We start from the raw sequence: 21,607 nt of genomic DNA, 5'->3' as shown, positions 1-21,607 counted from the left end.
ATAAAAAACATATGGGTCATGCGCATTGCATCAATAAAGATTTAGATTGTACATATGTATAACTATCAAATTAGTTTTGTCATTCCAATTTACCACAATGCTTACCTCGTTAGTAAGTTTGGTTTTCCACCGTTTGGTCGGAGATGTTTGTCTCGTAGAAGGCAAGCGGAACATTAGAACGAGCGATGCACGGTTACCACGGCAACCACTCCACGCGCTCGTGCTTGCTGGCGGAATGGCGCGTAGTCCTCACACACGCGCCGCTTCTAATGGACACTTTTAGGAGGGAAATGACAAACGAAGACGTCGCCGTCAAGATGTGTTGAACAAACTGAAATAATAGTTACCTGTTGGGGTACGTAGCTTCTATATGTTTACATTGTTAGAACTATACATGTAACTTTTGGTTAGCTTCAAGCTAACGCTAGCTTCTGTAGGATCTGTTCGGACAAGCTACGGCGACAAACTGTTGTGTAGCATGTCAGAAATAGTATTAACACTTGTTTTTTCTATCCTACCATACCCCCAAATGAATGTCGTATTTTAAAGGTATAAAGTTTATACAGCCATATTTGGAAAGCAAAAGTGTGTATACCCGTCACATTGATAACAATAATAAGTGTGGGCGCCATTGTTATTTAGCCCAGCCTTTGGGCATGGAGTTCACCACAGCTGCCCAGGTTGTTACTCCAGTCCCTTCCCACTCTCCCATCACTCTGCTATTTCGGTTTGTTTGGTAAAATGTAAATGCAGTTTCCTGATTTAGTAGAATATTTGACAGGGCTTATCATGCTTAAAGCAAGCAGTTATCATCCATCCATCCATCTTCTTCCGCTTATCCGAGGTCGGGTCGCGGGGGCAGCAGCCTAAGCAGGGAAGCCCAGACTTCCCTCTCCCCAGCCACTTCATCCAGCTCTTCCCGGGGGATCCCGAGGCGTTCCCAGGCCAGCCGGGAGACATAGTCTTCCAAACGTGTCCTGGGTCTTCCACGTGGCCTCCTACCGGTCGGACGTGCCCTAAACACCTCCCTAGAGAGGCGTTCGGGTGGCATACTGACCAGATGCCCTAACCACCTCATCTGGCTCCTCTCGATGTGCAGCAGCGGCTTTACTTTGAGCTCCCCCCGGATGTCAGAGCTTCTCACCCTATCTCTAAGGGAGAGCCCCGCCACCCGGCGGAGGAAACTCATTTCGGCCGCTTGTACCCGTGATCTTGTCCTTTCGGTCATAACCCAAAGCTCATGACCATAGGTGAGGATGGGAACGTAGATCGACCGGTAAATTGAGAGCTTTGCCTTCCGGCTCAGCTCCTTCTTCACCACAACGGATCGATACAGCGTCCGCATTACTGAAGACGCCGCACCGATCCGCCTGTCGATCTCACGATCCACTCTTCCCTCACTCGTGAACAGGACTCCGAGGTACTTGAACTCCTCCACTTGGGGCAGGGTCTCCTCCGAAACCCGGAGATGGCACTCCACCCTTTTCCGGGCGAGAACCATGGACTCTGACTTGGAGGTGCTGATTCTCATCCCAGTCGCTTCACACTCAGCTGCGAACCGATCCAGTGAGAGCTGAAGATTATCAATTGCCTGCAAATATTCAAAGTGTATTCATAGAAAAGGGATGTGGGGTGTAACCTAAGAGGAACGGCAAAATATAAACACGCTTTAGCACTTAGCAGAAGGAAAAGTTTTTGTGTCTCAGTCTGTGGGGTGACAATATGGAACAGCCTGCGTGATGAACTCAAACACTGTTCAAACATTTAGCATTTTAAGAAATTGTACAAATCTAATATTTTGGTTCGGTATAGTGAGGTCTAGGATTATTTTGAATATGAGTATGAATGACTTATATGACTTACTTGTGATGATATATTGAGAATTGTAAACACATTGTTCTGGGCAAATTGAGTTATGTGGATCCAGATGAATTTGATAAAATGTGGTTCAGAGGAAACTGGATATTAGTTAAAGTAACTACCGGTATGTAAAAAAGGGGTGGGGGATTCAAAAAGTTTATACTTCTTCCCATTACCCTTTTGAGATATGTTTAATTTAATTGTATTGTCTTAATCAAATTTTCTTTTCTTTTTTGTGAAATAATAATATTGCCATTAACCACATGACTGTTCAATGGAGATATGTATGTATATTATGTACTACATGTATGATGTGGAGCTGACTATGACATACTCAAAAAACAACAAAGTCTAGGATGAGACCACCTGAGAGATGGCACTGGATATGAGGAACCAGGTGATGCATAGCGACACCTAACAGGAAGCGGTGTGAAAGTCATTAAATTCACAATCTAACATGTTTGAACGGTAGTAGGAAGAAGCGGATCTCATAGTGTGTTTTAATTGTACCGTGAGGAGTTTGCAATTGGAATTTTCAACTGGAATGCCCCCCTAGGTCAGATTTCCTACTTGAAAAGTCGGGAGAGTCCTCGCCACTGCTCTAAGTGTAAACCAGGGGCGTCACTAGCTCTTAAGGACAGGGGGGGCTTAGCCCCCAGGAGATGCAGGATGCGAGCGAACGTAGCGCACAAGCACAAAACTTCACAAACGGCTAACAAAGACTTTGAAATTATTCATTGTTATTATTATTTCAATCGGTTTAGTTTCAATCTGTGTTCAGTACAACAACAAACATGGGTTTGCACAGTGACATTTTGTTTACAGCATCAACAAGAAACAATTACTTGCATGATCCTTCAAGATACACTGAAACACAATGAAAGTCATGGCATTAGCCTCTATGTTTTTAAAGGCCTACTGAAATGACATTTTCTTATTTAAACGGGGATAGCAGATCCATTCTATGTGTCATACTTGATCATTTCGAGATATTGCCATATTTTTGCTGAAAGAATTTAGTAGAGAACATCGACGATAAAGTTCGCAACTTTTGGTCGCTGATAAAAAAGCCTTGCCTGTACCGGAAGTAGCGTGACGTCACATGTTGAAGGGCTCCTCACATTTGCACATTGTTTACACCAGCAGCGAGAGCGATTCTGACCGAGAAAGCAATGATTACCCCATTAATTTGAGCCAGGATGAAAGATTCGTGGATGAGGAAAGTGAGAGTGAAGGATTAGAGTGCAGTGCAGGACGTATCTTTTTTCGCTTTGACCGTAACTTAGGTACAAGGGCTCATTGGATTCCACACTCTCTCCTTTTTCTATTGTGGATCACGGATTTGTATTTTAAACCACCTCGGATACTATATCCTCTTGAAAATGAGAGTCGAGAACGCGAAATGGACATTCACAGTGACTTTTATCTCCACGACAATACATCGGCGAAGCTAATGTAACGGAGCTAACATGATAGCATCGTGCTTAACTGCATATAGAAACAGAAGAAATAAGCCCCTGACTGGAAGGATAGACAGAAGATCAACAATACTACCAAACCCTGGACCTGTAACCACACGGTCAATGCTGTGCCGCCTGGCGAAGCCTAGCAATGCTGTTGCTAACGATGCCATTGAAGCTAACTTAGCTACGGGACCTCGACAGAGCTATGCTAAAAACATTAGCTCTCCACCTACACCAGCCCTCATCTGCTCATCAACACCCGTGCTCACCTGCGTTCCAGCGATCAATGGCGCGACGAAGGACTTCACCACGATGATCGTTGCGGTCGGCGGCCCGGAGACGGAGGAAGTCAACCCAGACAGGTGAGGACAGCGGCGCGGCGGCGGACGGCGTTGTAGCTTTCGACGACACCCCGGCCGCCATCAGAGTCGGCAAGAAACATATATTTCCCCAAAGTTACGTACGTGACATGCACGCACGTACGGGCAAGCAATCAAATGTTTGGAAGCCAAAGCTGTACTCACGGTAGCGCGTCTGCTATCCAACTCAAAGTCCTGGTTGTGTTGCTGTAGCCAGCCGCTTATACACCGATCCCACCTACAGCTTTCTTCTTTGCAGTCTCCATTGTTAATTGAACAAATTGCAAAAGATTCACCAACACAGATGTCCAGAATACTGTGGAATTATGTGGTGAAAACAGACGACTTAAGCTGGCCACCGTGCTATTCCAAAATATCTGCTTCAACCCGTGACGTCACGCGCAAACGTCATCATACCGAAACGTTTTCAGCCGGAAGTTTCCCGGGAAATTTAAAATTGCACTTTATAAGTTAACCCGGCCGTATTGGCATGTGTTGCAATATTAAGATTTCATCATTGATCTATAAACTATCAGACTGCGTGGTCGGTAGTAGTGGGTTTCAGTAGGCCTTTAATTCACAACATAGAGGCTAATGCCACAACTTTCGCTCACAATACAATAATTGTTTGTTCCCAAATATTTTGAAGTTGCACATATTACATTTTGGGCACATATGTGACTAAAATGGTTGTAAATTCAAGCCCTGGAAATATTACTTAATTACTTGAATTAAAGTAATATCTGGATCGGGATAATTTGGCTTGTATATAATATATTTATATATATATTATGGCAAGCCGTTAAGGAAATTAAATATATATGGAAGTCTGAATAGAAATGAGAAACATTTATATATACTGTAAATAAGAAAGATGTAGTCTGCTGATCTGAAAAAGAGCCAAAGCTGTCAAAGAGCTGAGGGACCATCTTCAAAGTGCAATGCTAAAACAATAATGCAAACAATAAAATGTAACTTCCAGGGCTTGAGATTAAAGTAGTCCCGTCGTCCCGGGGACGGTAAAAAAAATGCACGGGACGAAATTAAATGCTCCCCGGGACGATGGCTTTTAACCATTTTTTTTCTTTTTCTTTTTATGTATTTATTCATTTTACATTTTATATTAAATATCTTGGTTTTTCCACCCTCTTAAAATCCTATGAAATGTTTAACAAGCCATCCTATAATAATACAACAGCTATTAATGTAACAATACAATAAAACAAATATGTTTAATGATGTTGTTTTCATTATTTTAACAATAGGCAAATGTATATTACTTTATATAGATTCTACAAGAAACACAAAACTTAAAAACTAAATTATTTACAATTGCAGACACAAGGTTCTTGTTCTGCATTGCTGTGTGCTAATGTGCTTCGTACACCTGTCAGACCGCAAGCAAGGTCGCAGAGAAAATGCGGACTGGATTTTGAGTGATGTGGGCATTTTCTATATGAACTAGTGGAATGGATTGGATACCGACGCACTAAAGGGGTTCTCTACCTTACACTATGAAGTGAGGGGAAACTGAGTGAATAATGACAGGTTAAATGATTATATTTAAACTCATATTCGGCCCACTTTATAATGAATATGTCGGCATGTATTTGTAAAAAAAAAAAAAAAGTTTTTTGTTTTGTTTTTTTAAACACCAAATTATTTAGGGGGGCTTAAGAACATTTTAGGGGGGCTTGAGCCCCCCTAAAATAGGCCTAACAACGCCAATGGTGTAAACAATAATGAAAGCTCCTATAATATCCAGTATTAGCACTTCAATTGTTTTTTATCGCACTAAATCAGCCGTATACAATATTTTATTTGACGTTTGTACATGGTACTGTTATTGCAGTGTACATTTGAATGTTTTCATAGCAATAGCATCTGTGCTTCCTCTTTATCCACCGTGTTTGAAGGTTGCTGAAGGAGTGTATATTTGTCCAGAAGTTGTTTATATTTCGATAAGGCAAGCGCAAGAATAGCTTTCCTGGATGTGGCCATGTCGGTGTCCGGCATCATAACTCGGCTGTGACATCATTCCCAGCTCCGACTTCCGACGTTAATGAAACAAATTATTTAATCCTACCTGTTTTCCCTATCACATGAGTTAATATTTTCACCTCATGTGTTTTACATGTACTACTCACAACAAACCCAGGCCCCAAAGGCACATATCCAGACGCGCAATGCCCCAGCACAACCAGCTACCCTCAAACAAGGCAAAATCTTCAGTGTATATAACGGTGCATTCGTTGTTCATCCCAACCCCCACCCAAAATATTATCAAGATGTGTAGAAAATTACAATTTACAATTCTTTGCCTGATATTGCAGTATTGCTTTAAAAAATATATTGAAAATTGCTGTTAATGTTTTTTATATTATTATTTTGGAAGTAGAATATTACCATTACAAACAAATTGTTATTTTGGGTGTAAATAAAATTAAAACTATTCATTTCACATGATTTGACAGATCTCCTTTCCTTGTCGAAATTCCAAATGGCATTCACTTCACGGAACCCAGGCAGGAGCATGACGAAACCAACGGCTCAGTGTTGTCAAACTCCCACCACCTGTGGGGTAGCTTCTGTACAGAACCCTATCCCTGGCAGGAAAGGACTTCTGCGCAAAAGAACCAGCACCCAGGAAAAACAAGGTCCGCCGGAAAAGCGCTTCTGCTGGAATGATATGTACTATTCTCAAATTACACTACCACCAACCATTGTCATTCAGCGACGGGAAATTACATCATACTTCAAACTTTTTGGTGAGAAATTGCTATTCAATTGCATCATTTGAGCAAAGTGTCTTACCTTCAAAATGACTGGAATATTTAAATCTCATATTTAATCATGTTGTACCATGTTTCAGATGATGACCTAATTAAAGACTTTTTGTGGATGGACTGTTGCCGTAAAATAACAGACAAGGTAAAGATCAACATCTCTGAACAATATTGGTGCTGATAATTCAACTCATCTTTTTTCCCCAGTATCTCCTCGCCATGGTTTTTGTCTACTTCAAAAGATCCCACTTCTCCATTGTAGAATACAGCAAGATTAACTTTTTCATTGCCTTGTAAGTTCACCACACGCTTAAACTATTTGAGTACACATGCACAGTCAGTATACAATTGCATTGGAGGTATAATTCCAATATTTAGTTACCTTATTAGGACAAATTATACATGCTTTTATTATCTACTATAATTCAATTAAAATAAGACAATGCCACTATCAAATATACACCTTTTAATTATTCAAGATTATGTTGTGTTCACTGTTTACATGATCCCAGAATTGTATTGTATAGTGCTTACATTATTTATTTACTAACTCCTCAGCAAAGCCAATTCATATTCTCGCATTGTAGGTATCTTGCCAACACCATGGAGGAAGAAGAAGAGGAGAGTAAATATGAGATTTTTCCATGGGCGCTTGGAAAGAACTGGAGAAAGAAGTTTCCCCTTTTCCTCAAGCAGAGGGACAAACTCTGGGCTCGCATTGAGTTCCGAGCAGTAGTCAGTAGGCGCTGCTGTGAAGAGGTACACAAATATGTTTGCCTGAACAGTGATTTAAGTTATAATTGTAGTTGTTATCTTTTTTTTACCCACAAGCTCAGTCTGTTACTGTACTTTTTTAATTTAGAAGCTTCGCTTTTGATTCCTTGTCTCTGTTAATGTCTTTTTTTCCTTCAGGTGATGGCCATCATGCCCTCTCACTTTGTGTGGAAGCGAGAGCGCTCAGAGCACCACAGCGGTGCTCAGCGGCATTATGACCAAAGAAACACAGTACATTTTCCACGGGGGCCTGCAGCCTCTCCAGTCCCCTGCGCCCATTGCGACCCCAAGAAAGGATTTGATCAACGGCTGAACTTCTCTTCTACCCTCAGGAGTTACCCTCCTACACTCCCACTAAACTCTCAGCTGAATTTGGAGAAAACACCACCCAGGGCTGCTGCTCCATGTAGGGAGAGAATCAACACCAAAAACAATTCTCAGTGTTCTATCCTGCAGCTGCACGGTACATGGTTGGTACTTTTGCTAGATCCACTTATAATAGATGTGTTGAAATATGAATTATAAAGTACAGAAAGCGCCTTCTGCTCTGAAACAATCAGAGAAACAGCTCTTGTATTGAACCTCATTTTGTTGTGAAGATGTTCCGAATAGTGGCTGTTGAGTTCAGGGCCATCCCTTCCTATACGCAAATTATGCACTGTGCTGATGGCCCCACGGTCCGTGGCTGGACCCGTTTTGCTTAAAGAAGCGCTTGTAATATGTCAATTAAGGAATGATAGGCCGCTTCATATGCAATTTTACTGCAAACGTAGTTTTGTCACTGATAAGAATATAATGGCACATTTCCCCACTAGTTCCTGAGGCGCACAGCGTTAGTGCTTAGCTTGGTAATACGGGTTCGAATCAAAGTCAAGAGTCGAGTTAGGAATGTTAAAATTGGTAATTTGCACAAAAATATATTTTTTACATTAACTTGTTAGTACAATACATACATTAAATTAAATTAAGTGTATATAATGTGTTAAAAAATTGTTGGGGGGTGTTCCATATTAAATTCTGCATTGAGCCCCAATTTAGCCTGGGCTGGCTCCGGTTGAGTATGTAATTGTATAGTATCTTTTAAAAATGTGCATTTGTGTTTTGAATATGACTTTGACTTGTTCAATACTACCAGCAGTTCACTCTATTACGTTTAATACCAGCTGTACAACTTAGTTAAATCTTGCTCTACTTAAACCAAAAAAGTAGATAGACTTTAAATTACAGTTGTGCCGAATAGATAATAATAATAATAATGGTTTAGATTTATTTAGCGCTTTTCCAGACACTCAAAGCACTTCACAGAGAAGTGGAAATCCATCATTCATTAACTCCACATTCACACATTGATGGTGCTAAGCTACAAATGTAGCCACAGCTGTCCTGGGGTAGACTGACGGAAGAGTGGCTGTCAATTTGGCGCCTCCGCCCACCACCAAACATTCATTCACTTTCATACACCAGTGAGAGTAGCACTGGGAGCAAAGGTGAAGTGTCTTGCCCATGGACACAACAGTAGTGACTTTGATGGCAGAAGCGGGGATCGAACCAGAAACCCTCAAGTTGCTAGCACGGCCGCTCTCCTCACCGCGTCACACCGTCCCCCAATAAGGGGTATGAATACATCAGCAAAACTGTATAGTTAAATAAAAACTTGGATCAAGACTACAATCTTACTTTAAGAGCAATTTACTATTTGCCTAAAACAAAATGAAACAGATCAATCAATAAATGGCTCAATGGTGTTATTCTGTTTTTCTCCTCTCTGGTAGGCAATGAATTGTCCAGCACTTCCTCCTTTGACTCTTCTATGGACTGGATCAAAGAGAAGTAGAACTTCTTATCACACCAGCTGTGTTCCAAACATAATTTTTCCATCTCCCACTCAGTGGGCAAAAGGTTTTTTAACAGCAACACCCCCACAGAGTCTTAAGTGGATATAACTGAGCTAATGGGACGTTGAACACTATAGTTGTAAAGGCTTGTTCATTATAAACACTGTTTTTGGTTTTTATTTATGAAAATTATTTATTAATTTAATAATGTTGAATGGAGTTTAAGTTTTGCCACATATGCTGAAGTTACTGTCAAATAACTGGATGTTGGTGTTTTGGACTGTTGCCTTCAGCACCTTATACTATTAACTGCTGCCTCTTGAATTGGCAATAAAGACTATCTTTCTAAAAAATCTGTACTTTGGTTAATGTTTGTTTTCATCATATATTTATATGTTAAAACAGGGGTCACCAACCTTTTCGAAACCAAGAGCTACTTCTTGGGTACTGATTAATGCGAAGGGCTACCAGTTTGATACACACTTAAATAAATTGCCAGAAATAGCCAATTTGCTCAATTTACCTTTAACTCTGGTACACACTTAAATAAATTGCCAGAAATAGCCAATTTGCTCAATTTACCTTTAACTCTATGTTATTATTGATAATTAATGATATTTATCTTTGTGGAAACACTGATCATCTTAATGATTTCTCACAATAAATATACTGTATATAGAAACAGATAAATATCAATATGCAACACTTTATTTTTATATTTTCTCTAAGTGCACATTTTTCAAATTTAACATTTTCAAATGATCACTTTTAAGACAGTCTTGTGAAATCACAATATCCCATTTTAACTAGCTAGCCACTAACATTTTTGAACAAATCATGAATTACTTTGCACCATGTTTGTACAAATAATAACTCATGTAAAATACAAAAGTCAACTCTCAAATGTTTAAATAAATCATGTCACACTTTGAACTGGACACCAAATCTGTTATCTGTTTCTTTGTCAGTTAGTGAAGACCAAGTCTTTAAAATATTTTCTTGGATTTTTAAATTTTTTTTGAGTTTTGTCTCTCTTAGAATTAAAAATGTCGAGCAAAGCGAGACCAGCTTGCTAGTAAATAAATAACATTTAAAAAATAGAGGCAGCTCACTGGTAAGTGCTTGTCAAGTGTTTTGCTTTTTTCACTGTGCTTATCCCACACTTGAAGGGATGTACCAATGCTGAATGTGGCTTCTGGATTTCACTCAAAAGACCAGACCGTAGTTACTTTTTTCCTTTTATTTTCCTTTAGTTTGCAAGTTTTTCCAACGAAGAAACAGCTTCTTTTTTCTTCTTTAGTCTTTTTAGCAGTGTTAGTAGACTTTAGATTCTTCAGCTTTCATTAGCTGTCTTTAGTAGCCTTTAGCTTCTTTAGTAGGTGAAAAACCTTTAAGGACAAAACACCACAAGATTAACATGCTGTAAAAGAATCAATCAATTATCAATCCCATAATTTACCATTATTAATCAGGCTATCAAACACTTAACAATTAAACAAGTGCAAGAAAATGGATTAATATTTTCCCTTTAAGTTAATTCAGATTTTAAATAAATTGTCTCAACATAAATGCACCAAGATACATATAAAATACATTTAACACCAGAAACACAATAGATAAATGGAGCAGAAAACCCAATATGCAAATACATAAATACCTAAACAATTAACCACCTATTTTAGATACATATTTAAAATCCATATCCAATATAAATATATTATTAATTTAGCAGTGAAACACTCAATCTTAAACACTGTCTGCTGGTAGAAAAATACCCCTTTTCTATGCCCTCACTAGCAGCCAATGATCCAACACAGTTAAATCCAACATTTTCAAAGTTGAGCGACTTCACCCTCCTGATGAAGCAAACTGCTCCAACATTTATCAAACTAAGCAAAGAATATCAACACTTCCTTACCAAACAACAGTTACACAAAACACCGTGTGTATTTAGCCTCCAGACAAAGCACGCTACATGCACCCCCCCATCTCACCAGCGCAACAGGTGCGCCACACCCACAAAGAGAAATAACCGGCTGTCCGTTCAACTTTTGGTTATAGTACACTTTTGGCACAACTCTGTGTTATCTGTAATGAACCAAACCTTTCTCCACTCTGCGCTGGCGTCTTTTGTCCTCCTTTATTTGACACAGCTGTCTAATTACCGGGCTCGCGCACCAGCAGACGAGACGGGAGCGCGCCGCGTTATACCTGCGCGTGAACGTAAACTGATAATGCCGAATTATATACATTTCCTGGGGTTGCCTAGGTGAATAGGGATGTGGATGTGCTCTAAAATAAAATATAATTTTATTAAGTGGGGTTTGGCTGGTTGCCAAGCAGCCACAGTTACACGCTCGTGCATCAGCTGACGAGAGTGCTGCTATTTGAGCTATTTTTAGAACAGGCCAGCGGGCCACTCATCTGGTCCTTACGGGCGACCTGGTGCCCGCGGGCGCCGCGTTGGTGACCCCTGATTTACAGTATGTATATATATATATACACATTTATACATGTGTATGTATCTATATATACACATATGTGTATATACAGACATATATATATATACACACATACATATACTGTATATGTATATACATATAATAATATATATATATATGTGTGTGTGTGTGTGTGTGTGTGTGTGTGTGTGTGTGTGTGTGTGTGTGTGTGTGGGTGTATGTGATGCTATGCAAGGAGAATTATGCCCAAAAATAAAACATACTACATATGCCCTATTGATGAAACTGATTAACTAAATTAAAAATGTCAGTTGTGGAGTGTCTGAACCCAAAATGCCATTATAGTTCAGTGAGTGACCAATTGCAGTCTAATGATGAACAAATGTTTTTGTAATATTTAAAATACAAAAGCACTTGGCCCTTTAAAAAAAAAAGATGTATTTCATACATATTACAAATTACTATGGATTAAATGACAAATCTTCTCTTCCGGCTGAGCAGCAACAAACTTCCTTAGTTTTACCAGGAATGCTGAAAATTTAAGACAAACATATAGATGTAAGACAATGTAAGAAAAACAATAATAGGTCAACAACTTATTGAAAATGAGCTGACCTGTGTGACTAAATTGCTCCGGGTGAGGTCGAGCAATGTAGGGAATACTCCCAAAGGCTGGATGTTCTTCTGCCACTAAATACAGGTACAAGTTCAACTTGATATATTTTTCATCTCATACATTTAAATGCTGTCACTTTCATCACCTTGTCCAGCCTGATCTGAAGTGTCCTCTTCTTTCTGGTCTTTTTTAGAAACAGCAGCCTTTCTCAAGCAGTATTGCCCATCTTTATGGAAGGCTGGTGCCACTATCCAATCCCGAAATGGAACCTCGAAAATGCGTTCACACAGCAAAGGGAGCGCTGAGCACCGAATCCCTTCCAGCAGGTCAATGACTTGTGTTATACTTGAAAACAACAAGAAAGAAAATAAACGCTCAATGGGCCCAATTTACTAAGATACAAATACCTTGCGCTATAAAATATTTTATACTATTAGTCTGCGTGTTGCGTGTGATTTGCAAACACCCCATCCATCCATCCATTTTCTACCGCTTGTCCGTTTCGGGGCCGCGGGGGGTGGCTGGAGCCTATCTCAGCTGCATTCGGGCGGTAGTGAATGTGTAATTGTTAAGTGTGCAGACGGCCTTATTTAAATGCAAATTTTTTGTGGGCTGTACGGGGCATCACCACAGAGACACTCTCAGCAGATCCATGTTATCATGCTTCCCTTGTGTCGTTTTGCTGTGTTTTCACCAGCAGGAGACATGTACAACTTCGCATGGGCATTTTAAAAGCAGTCCTGCAGTGTATCTACAATGAAACCACTTTTTTTGTTACCGTTCAAAAGGTGCGCTCATTAGAAGGAGGCTGCACTAACTCCGCTTAAGACGTGAAAAAATGCACACTTAAAATATTATTTTTTTTCGTATGAGAAATATTTTAATAATATATCTTAGATGTTAAAAACACAAACGTCATTAAAAAATAAAGGACACCAAAACGCATCAATTAAAATTGTTTTAATCAGCCTTTCTAAGTCCTCTAGCAGCTATAAAATGATAAAATAATGATATTGAATTGCTTGTATTCCGACAATTTATTTTTCCCGGAAGTGAAAACCAGTGGTGGTCAACTAAGCTAAGATGGCTGTTGTACAGCAAGCAGTACGCGTACTATCTGAGTACACATGGGGCCAATATCTTCCTGCAAAAAGCCGATTTGAACAAAAAATATATGCAATGGAATAGATCCATACACTTTATCAAAAAAAAAAAAAGATTTGTCGAGTGATAAAGTATTATTCGTCAGTGCAGTTGTCAAACATATCAATCTATTGTGTGCTCCAAAGGCCATTCTACACGACAAAACGGATGAAAACTTGGAAAAGCATGGAGGTCTGCAACTTCTTTGTGTGTGGCTGGATCAAGGAAATTGGTAATAAGACTCTCCCGAATAAATATGCATCGTTTTGCAAGGGTAAGGTTGCATTTCATGATTTAACTGTGTGTCTACAGTCATGTTTGTTGCCTGCCTTTGCTGTTGCACGCGCCGTTTACAAGTTTCCACGCCCTTCCCACATATGCTAAATAAAATGCAAAACGGTGATTAGATAAGTGTTGATAAATGACATTGTACGTGCTAATTATATTTGTATATTCTCCTCCCAGTATTGTAAGCATTTTGCATATTAATGAATACAGACACAAAAAAAATTGAACGCCTTACTCTGCTAACTTAACAGATGCAATTCACTTTGCAAACGTTTAGTAGATTAGTTTTGCGTGTGCTATAAAGTTTGCACGTGGTTTAGTACAGTGGTCCCCAACCACCGGTTGGTACCGGGCCGCACAAGAAATAACATTTTTTAATTTTTAAAAAAAATTAAATCAACATAAAAAACACAATATATACATTATATATCAATATAGATCAATACAGTCTGCAGGGATCCAGTCCGTAAGCACACATGATTGTATTTCTTTATGAAAAAAAATTAAAAATTAAAACAATAATAATACCCCCCCCCCCCCCCCCCCAGTCCGTGGGACAAGTTTTCAAGCGTTGACCGGTCCGCAGCTACAAAAAGGTTGGGGACCACTGGTTTAGTACATGCAAACCTTGAGTAAATCAGGCCCAATGTGTTTTAACACACTAAATATCTTTGAAGTGAACAACATGACTGGTGAAGGAGAACCCTCAGTTTTGAGACAAGCACACAGATGTAAGAATACAATATTAAGATCACCATACACTGTGTAGTTCAGTGCTAATAAACTGGCAGCGCAGGGGGAAAATCCGGCCCAGGAATGACACCACACTGGCCCGCTGAGATTAGTTCAAAACTCTTTACAAAACATTTTTGCAGCAAATTCCTAATAACACTAGAGTGCTCCTGTCGTATACAGGAACTTGAACCCCAGTAAACGCATTGGCAAATCCTTGCATAGACATTTAACCTTGCTAGAAAACATAGAACACGGGTCCAAACTTGTAACATATATGTACCCATTTTCTCATAATGTGATTTATGTAACTAAGGCATTGCTGTAGTTTGTTTATTTAGATGCATTCAGTAGTCATTTGTTCATCTTCTTTAGTTATACTAGTAGTGTTCCTCAAGGTTCCATAGGCTATTCAACTGGTGGCCTGCAAGTTCAGTTAAAAAAAAAACTTGAGAGACTCACATCTTTGCAGTGGGTCCTTAAGAACACTAGAGTACTGTCATGAAGAAGATCTTTGACTAGATTTTTGCAGAAACTGCTTAAAAGCAGCAGAGCACTCTTGTAAAAAATAAATAGGACAAAATCAATGGTCTACTGTAGAGGATGCTGGTTTTACGGAATAAAATCGGACTAATAAGTCGACAAAAAATGTGATACGTTCTGCATGATGCAGTGCAAGGTCTAACGTGCCTTTTTTCAACCAGGTGAGGATGCTGTTCTGCCAGTGTAGCTTTTTATTCCAACATTGCCGTCAGTTTATCCATCATTCCATCCATTCTCTACCGCGTGTCTTCTTTAAAGAAAAAACATCAATATAAACTATAGTCATTGACTATAAACTAATATTGTTCTGTAGCAGATAGTCTTGACCAAGCCATGTCAAATCTGGAAATATTTCCTTAAATTATAATCATTTTCAAACTTCTGGTAAGATAATTTGTCATTCCCCATTCTGAAAAACTGGCACTCACTTGGCAAGGTAGACAGCACATACAGCGCCAGGGTGCAGATGTGAAATCACCGTCGGTAAAACAAGGTGTGGGTTTAACAGATCAAGAGCAACCTGCAACAGACTTTTCCAATCAGTACAACAACTGCTGTCACCAAATCTAACACCGACATCTAACATCACTGACCGCATTGAATGCCTGACCGGCCAAAAGTGACATCGCCGTGCATAGGTCGGCGTTATGGAACTGAACGTTGTCAGGCCAATCCTCCCCACGCCGCGCTCTCCACGAGGCCCGCCAACGCTGATAGTTGAGCATGGCTCTTTTGAGGTGATCCTCTCGGACGTCAATGCTCAACACGCTGCCACTGGAGCCCACTGGGAGAAACACATTAACAGTGCGTCAGTTAGTTTTCCTGCAGATAACATTTCACTAAGTCTACTCGCTGTAAAGTACAGCAAGAGAATGGTGATGGTGTTGACACATTTAAAGGAGCCATATACAGGGCTCGAATTTAACCACTGATGTGTCAAAAGGCATTAATAAATCATGTTCTTTTCGAATACATTTATAACCAATAACAGTAGTTCAGACGGGATATGCTCATTTAAAAATTTGATTTACATCCCCGAAATCTTGTTATTGTTTTCATTTCGATGTCCAGCCCTCCACCGTTTGACCAATTAGAAAGTATGTGAGTGTGTCACATCCAGGTTGCCAGTTACGCACCGCCCTCTTCGTCTGGCTACTGCCACTGGTAAAGTTACCAAACATGTCAGACCTTAGTAAATCTAAAATGTGTTGTTACGATTCTCAACTTATTCATGACAAAGCCAGGAACAAAACGAGACGTGAAATGTATGGAGGCAGCCAAAATCACATGATAGAAGAATCCCTCATTCGTGTAGCCTATAGGCATACCTTGGTAAATGTCTCCTCTTTAGTTTTGGGCGTACATTAGGCTGCTAAGCATGCTCTACTTATTTTCACCAGTATAACCATTGCTAGCGTTGGTTGTAGTTTGTTTTAGTCTTTGTTTTATGATAGTACTGACAATAACTATATGATTGCCATTTGTTGTGATATTGTATACAGGCATGATGTACTTATTCCTGAAAATAGCCTAATTTCTGTGTAAAATATGTTGGTTAGAGATTTGTTATTGACAAAACGCTTGTCTATTCAGCTATTATGGTCCCAGCACCTCAACCCTTACTAAGAGGCAGTGGAAGTTTGAAGTTCCTTGAAGTAGCCCAGTCGATCAAGCTGGATTCGGCTGCGTATCTGGCAACCTCAGCCAGGAAGAGAGCGAGTGAATACAGAAGTTTGGCCGTGATTGCAGTACCATTTCTGGCCACATTATTCCATATGGCACCTTTTGTATTTGTGTACGATTGTTTAAAACAATCTTTGAACTGGCGTTTGGCCTAAATTAGAGTCCTGATCTGATACTTTGACAATAGTTTAAAGAACTGAACATGTTTAATAGCAAGCAACTAAAGTTAACCCATTTTTATTTGTTTTTATTTTTGTAAATCTGATGGCAAACCAAATTGGTGGCATCAAATGCTACATACATTTTTTAATAAAATAAAGTAACTAGTGCCGATTACTAAACATAAACTACTATTGGCTCCCATTTAAATCAATTAGGTTTCAACCCCAAAGCCTTCCTGCATCCAGAGACTTACTCCCTGAGTTTGTACGCAATAACGAAAACAGCCAAAAATTATTTTGTAATACCAAGAAAAAATATTGATATTATCACTTTTGTATCATTTCTATATTGATACTATAAAATGTATTGATAGTGTCAACATCTGGATTGATCAATCACCCCTCTAATCATAGCTTTAGCGGTTAGCTTTTTGTGTCACCCTGCTCGGTGTGTAGCATGCTTTGCCATTAATTTCCTGTAGTCTTCCTGTGGTAATATACTTGGAAGAAACAGTTTCTTTACCGCCATGGTGGTAAAGCTTAGTAACTTGAAAGCGGCTTCACACTGTGGATAGACAACCGGTTTGTTGCAGCTCGCTCTCAAATTTGAGCAGGTGTGGGCTCGGCAGCTCATTAACCGATCAGTTGAAAAGAGCAAATACCAGCCCCCAATTCAAACCCATGATTTGGACATGTCTAATCAAGGACAATATTAAAAACTAAGATATGTTTATATTCAGGACAGCAAGTAAATAGTGCTCATTTGACATCTTAATCGAGAAATAATCACATGCTTGACTATTTTTAATACTTTATAGTAAAAAAGTTCACTCAGAAATTCATGGATAATTCTTATATTTTGGCATTAATGGTATAATTTACGTTTAATAGTTTCTACCTGCTGAAGTATTAACATAAATTCATTTGGCAGTACATTACAAGCTCTGGGTGGTGGTCTAATTGACAAATCTGTTCAGCATGCTAATGATGACAGTATGGTGGGTGTAGACCTGCTCGAGACAAAAACAGAGACATGGCCCCAGAACCAGTGCCCGACTCCAGCACACAGTCTCCCTCTGTGACGTCCATCATCATCAGCATAGTGTTGGCATCCTGAGTAGTAGAAGCAGATTACACCATATCTGTCAACAGCTTGAACCTCAATTTAAGGGTTGAACAATATGCGATATTACCAAACACATTTGGCTGACGATAGAGCTTTTATTACAATCGTGATAAATAATGCATGTTGTTTCATGCACACTTCACAGCGAAAAGTGAACGACCGCATTCTCAACGCATTGTCGCATTCTTGCTAGCAGCTAACGGCAGCAAATAAATACAAATTTTAGATGTACATTAACACTGGAGGACATCCATCCATCCATTTTCTACCGCTTATTCCCTTCGGGTCGCAGGGGGCGCTGGAGCCTATCTCAGCTACAATCGGGCGGAAGGCAGGGTACACCCTGGACAAGTACACTGGAGGACAAGGAATAACTAAACAAGCTACACTACAGATGGAAGGAGGATACAATAAGCCATGCTAATGACTAAGCTAGGTCTCTTGAATGTAAACAAAGGTGGGCAGATCGATGAAAGTATCGACAGATCTCAGGTACACTTTTTTTCTTTTTCCTTTATTAACCAGGTAAAAAAGTAATTGAAATTAAAATCTATTTTGCAAGATTGACCTGGCCAAGAGGGCAGCTAAAATGGGTTTCATAAATAAATAGAACAACAACAAAAAAACGAAGCACTCACACACTATAGTTAAAAGCACAAATTACCTACAACATAAATATAAAAACCACGCAATAGGTAATAAATGAAATATGAAATAGTATCTGCATGGTCGATACTACAGTGATTAGATCAATATTTTTTATTATCACAAAGTTGTTTTTTGTTGACAAACTCAGGAAATAAGTTCCTGGACAAAGGAACATTTAGGGCAAAAACCAAATGATTTAAATCAGAGGCAATAATAGTTTTTGCTTAACTTTTAGTTATTTGGGCAATTTACTTGACTCTTGCTCAAAATATTATACAGTATGTAATAAAGTTAAAGTCCCAACGATAGTCACACGCACACACACTAGGTGTGGTGAAATTATCCTCTGCATTTGACCCATCCCCATGTTCACCCCCTGGGAGGTGAGGGGAGCAGTGAGCAGCAGCAGTGGCCGTGCTCGCGAATCATTTGCTGAGTGCTATGCAGGGAGGCAATGGGTCCCATTTTTATAGTCTTTGGTATGACTCGGCCGGGGTTCGAACTCACGACCTTCCAGTCTCAGAGCGGACTCTCTAACCACAAGGCCACAAAGGAATAAGGAAATTATTGGAATATTTATTGATGTTTTTGTCGGATTATAGTTGTGATCAAAAATATAATCAGTCAATGATCTTACAACTGAAAGTAAATGGCTATTAGCAGTAAATTGGCAAGTATATTAATAATAGTTTTGATAATGATAAATGGGTTATACTTGTATAGCGCTTTTCTACCTTCAAGGTACTCAAAGCGCTTTGACAGTATTTCCACATTTACCCATTCACACACACATTCACACACTGATGGCGGGAGCTGCCATGCAAGGCGCTAACCAGCAGCCATCAGAGGCAAAGGGTGAAGTGTCTTGCCCAAGGACACAACGGACGTGACTAGGAAGGTAGAAGGTGGGGATTGAACCCCAGTAACCAGCAACACTCCGATTGCTGGCACAGCCACTCTACTAACTTTGCTACGCCGTCCCTTTGAGAAAATAATACACCCGGACATGACACAATATGTTACCACATACGTCAGCAACCAAATTGAAATGTTTCTATAATAATATATATGCCAAATATTAAATCGCTGGAGGCTGATTTCAATACACAGAAACAGAAAGAGAGATCGATTGATTTTAGGCCATATCGTCCATCCCTATTACCAAATATGATCAACAAAATAAAGTTAAAACATTTTTTTTTTGTTACATATACCTTTGGGTAGCAGATAGCTGGACCTCTCTTCATACTCAGCACATACTCATCCAAACTGGCACGTCGTATGAAGATAGGAACCCCTCGATTTGTCTTCCGGAAATGGCCCGCTGGGTGCCCAGCTATGTCCTCATGCAGGATAACCCCCCAGCTGCTGTGCAGACGTGCTCCTGTCTGAAGCTGGAACATCTTCATGAACTCCGCATGCCTTTTCCCATGATACACCGCCATTAACTGCTCCCCGTATGAAAGTGTGGTCTCTCGTGGGAGTGTAGGTGACATACATTGTTTTGCACTTAATGGTGTCTTTGATGTGTCCAACTGTGCATGCACATCCCACGCATCGCTTGCATCTGAATCGTGCTGTTTAAACAGTGATTCATCTCTTGAGTCCAATACGGTACCTTGCCCTTGCGTGGACAAAATATCAGTATGTTCTTTTTGCAAGCATACGTCCTCTTCAAGTGGCTGACACTGTTCTCTCAGCTGCGTCACCTCAGGGCTCAGTACATCCTGGGGAAGCAGGCTACTGACTCTCTCAAGTGGAGAGAGGGATCTCTTTCTCGACAGTTTGGATACCAGTTTGGTATTTAAGAGTGATGGATCAGAGGTGTATCTGGAATCATTGTTGCATTTCAAACAGCCTGTTGAAAAACGTTGTATGTCCATTGTACTTGAATGTATACGCATGAAAATACCCTTGTTTTTGTGATATCCTGGCATGGCTGTGGCAATACGCGTTAGTTTGTACAACATGACAAATCCTACACTGGCCATTATGGTTAAAGTTAACTACAACGTCATTATAATGGACCAAAGACAAATTAAAAATACATTGAATGTAAATTATATTGAATATAACGACATACCGTGCTGAATTACCATTTATCGGATGGGAAATAAGCCCGGTGGATGACTGGAAAGAATTGTAAATTACGATGTATGTTTACACCCGGAAGAGGTCACCATGCTGGAAAACGCATGGATATGACGTCATAAAAAGACGACAGCTGTAGTAATTCACCCTTTCCAGCAGAGAGCGCAAGAGTAGACATCATGTGTGTAAACGTCAAATACAATTAAGTTTCAATAAAAAGAAGTGCTTATCAAACCAAAATCAAACTTATGAATAAAATAAAAGTACATGACAAGTCATGGCAAATTATTGCGGTCATGAGGAATTTTAGGCCCGAAAACACGATTTGAAATTACACGAAAGACAATCAAAAAACAAACAATTACATCATTAGACTTTTATTTTGAAACGCAAAAAAATAAAATAAAAAAGAATTAAGTAGATCTGAAAAAACGGTAAGATTTGTATCTTATATTTCATATAAATCGAATGAATATATTCCAACACCGGAACCGGAAGTTGCTAATAAAATACCATACCGCAGATTAGCCTATTGGTAAAAAAAATTGTGTGGTGGTTTGTCCTGCGCATATATATGTATATACTTATACATATACACACACGCACACACACTTACATATGTGTGTGTATATATATATATATATATATATATATATATATATATATATATATATATATATATATATATATATATATATATATATATATATATATATATATATATATATATATATATATATATATATATATATATATATATATATATATATATATATATATATATATATATGTATATATATATATATATATATGTATATATATATATATGTATATATGTATATATATATATATGTATATATATATATATATATATACATATATACATATATATATATATATATATATATATATATATATATATATATATATATATATATATATATATATATATATATATATATATATATATATATATATATATATATATATATATATATCAGTGGCGTGCCGTCACTAGAGGCAGGGGAGGCACGGCC

The 21,607-nt window shown here is 39.0% G+C and overlaps 2 protein-coding genes across 3 annotated transcripts; one reads left to right on the top strand and one right to left on the bottom strand.

Annotated features, from left to right (window-relative positions):
* The first annotated feature begins 202 nt into the window (after window positions 1-202).
* On the top strand, window positions 203-9,410 carry spdya (speedy/RINGO cell cycle regulator family member A). Of its 2 annotated transcripts, none has more exons than XM_062040483.1 (7): window positions 203-355; window positions 6,157-6,450; window positions 6,555-6,613; window positions 6,676-6,761; window positions 7,056-7,227; window positions 7,381-7,705; window positions 9,015-9,410. In XM_062040483.1, the coding sequence occupies exons 2-7, from the start codon at window positions 6,183-6,185 to the stop codon at window positions 9,074-9,076; spliced, it is 972 nt and encodes a 323-aa protein (XP_061896467.1). In that variant the 5' UTR covers window positions 203-355; window positions 6,157-6,182; the 3' UTR covers window positions 9,077-9,410. The 2 variants fall into 2 exon arrangements, with proteins under 2 accessions (XP_061896467.1, XP_061896468.1); XM_062040484.1 differs by having other exon boundaries at window positions 7,381-7,712.
* A 2,548-nt stretch (window positions 9,411-11,958) lies between these two features.
* On the bottom strand, window positions 11,959-20,717 carry trmt61b (tRNA methyltransferase 61B). The gene is made up of 7 exons (XM_062040482.1): window positions 19,694-20,717; window positions 17,716-17,818; window positions 15,455-15,645; window positions 15,290-15,381; window positions 12,301-12,500; window positions 12,155-12,229; window positions 11,959-12,070 (listed from the first exon to the last, which is right to left on the bottom strand). Exons 1-7 carry the CDS (start codon window positions 20,468-20,470, stop codon window positions 11,991-11,993), a joined length of 1,518 nt encoding a protein of 505 aa, XP_061896466.1. The 5' UTR covers window positions 20,471-20,717; the 3' UTR covers window positions 11,959-11,990.
* Window positions 20,718-21,607: the final 890 nt, after the last annotated feature.

Source organism: Entelurus aequoreus, linkage group LG03, assembly GCF_033978785.1.
Source record: "Entelurus aequoreus isolate RoL-2023_Sb linkage group LG03, RoL_Eaeq_v1.1, whole genome shotgun sequence".
Classification (NCBI taxonomy): Eukaryota; Metazoa; Chordata; class Actinopteri; order Syngnathiformes; family Syngnathidae; genus Entelurus; species Entelurus aequoreus.
Note: the sequence above shows the minus strand (reverse complement) of the source record. Positions and strands in the feature narration are given on the sequence as shown.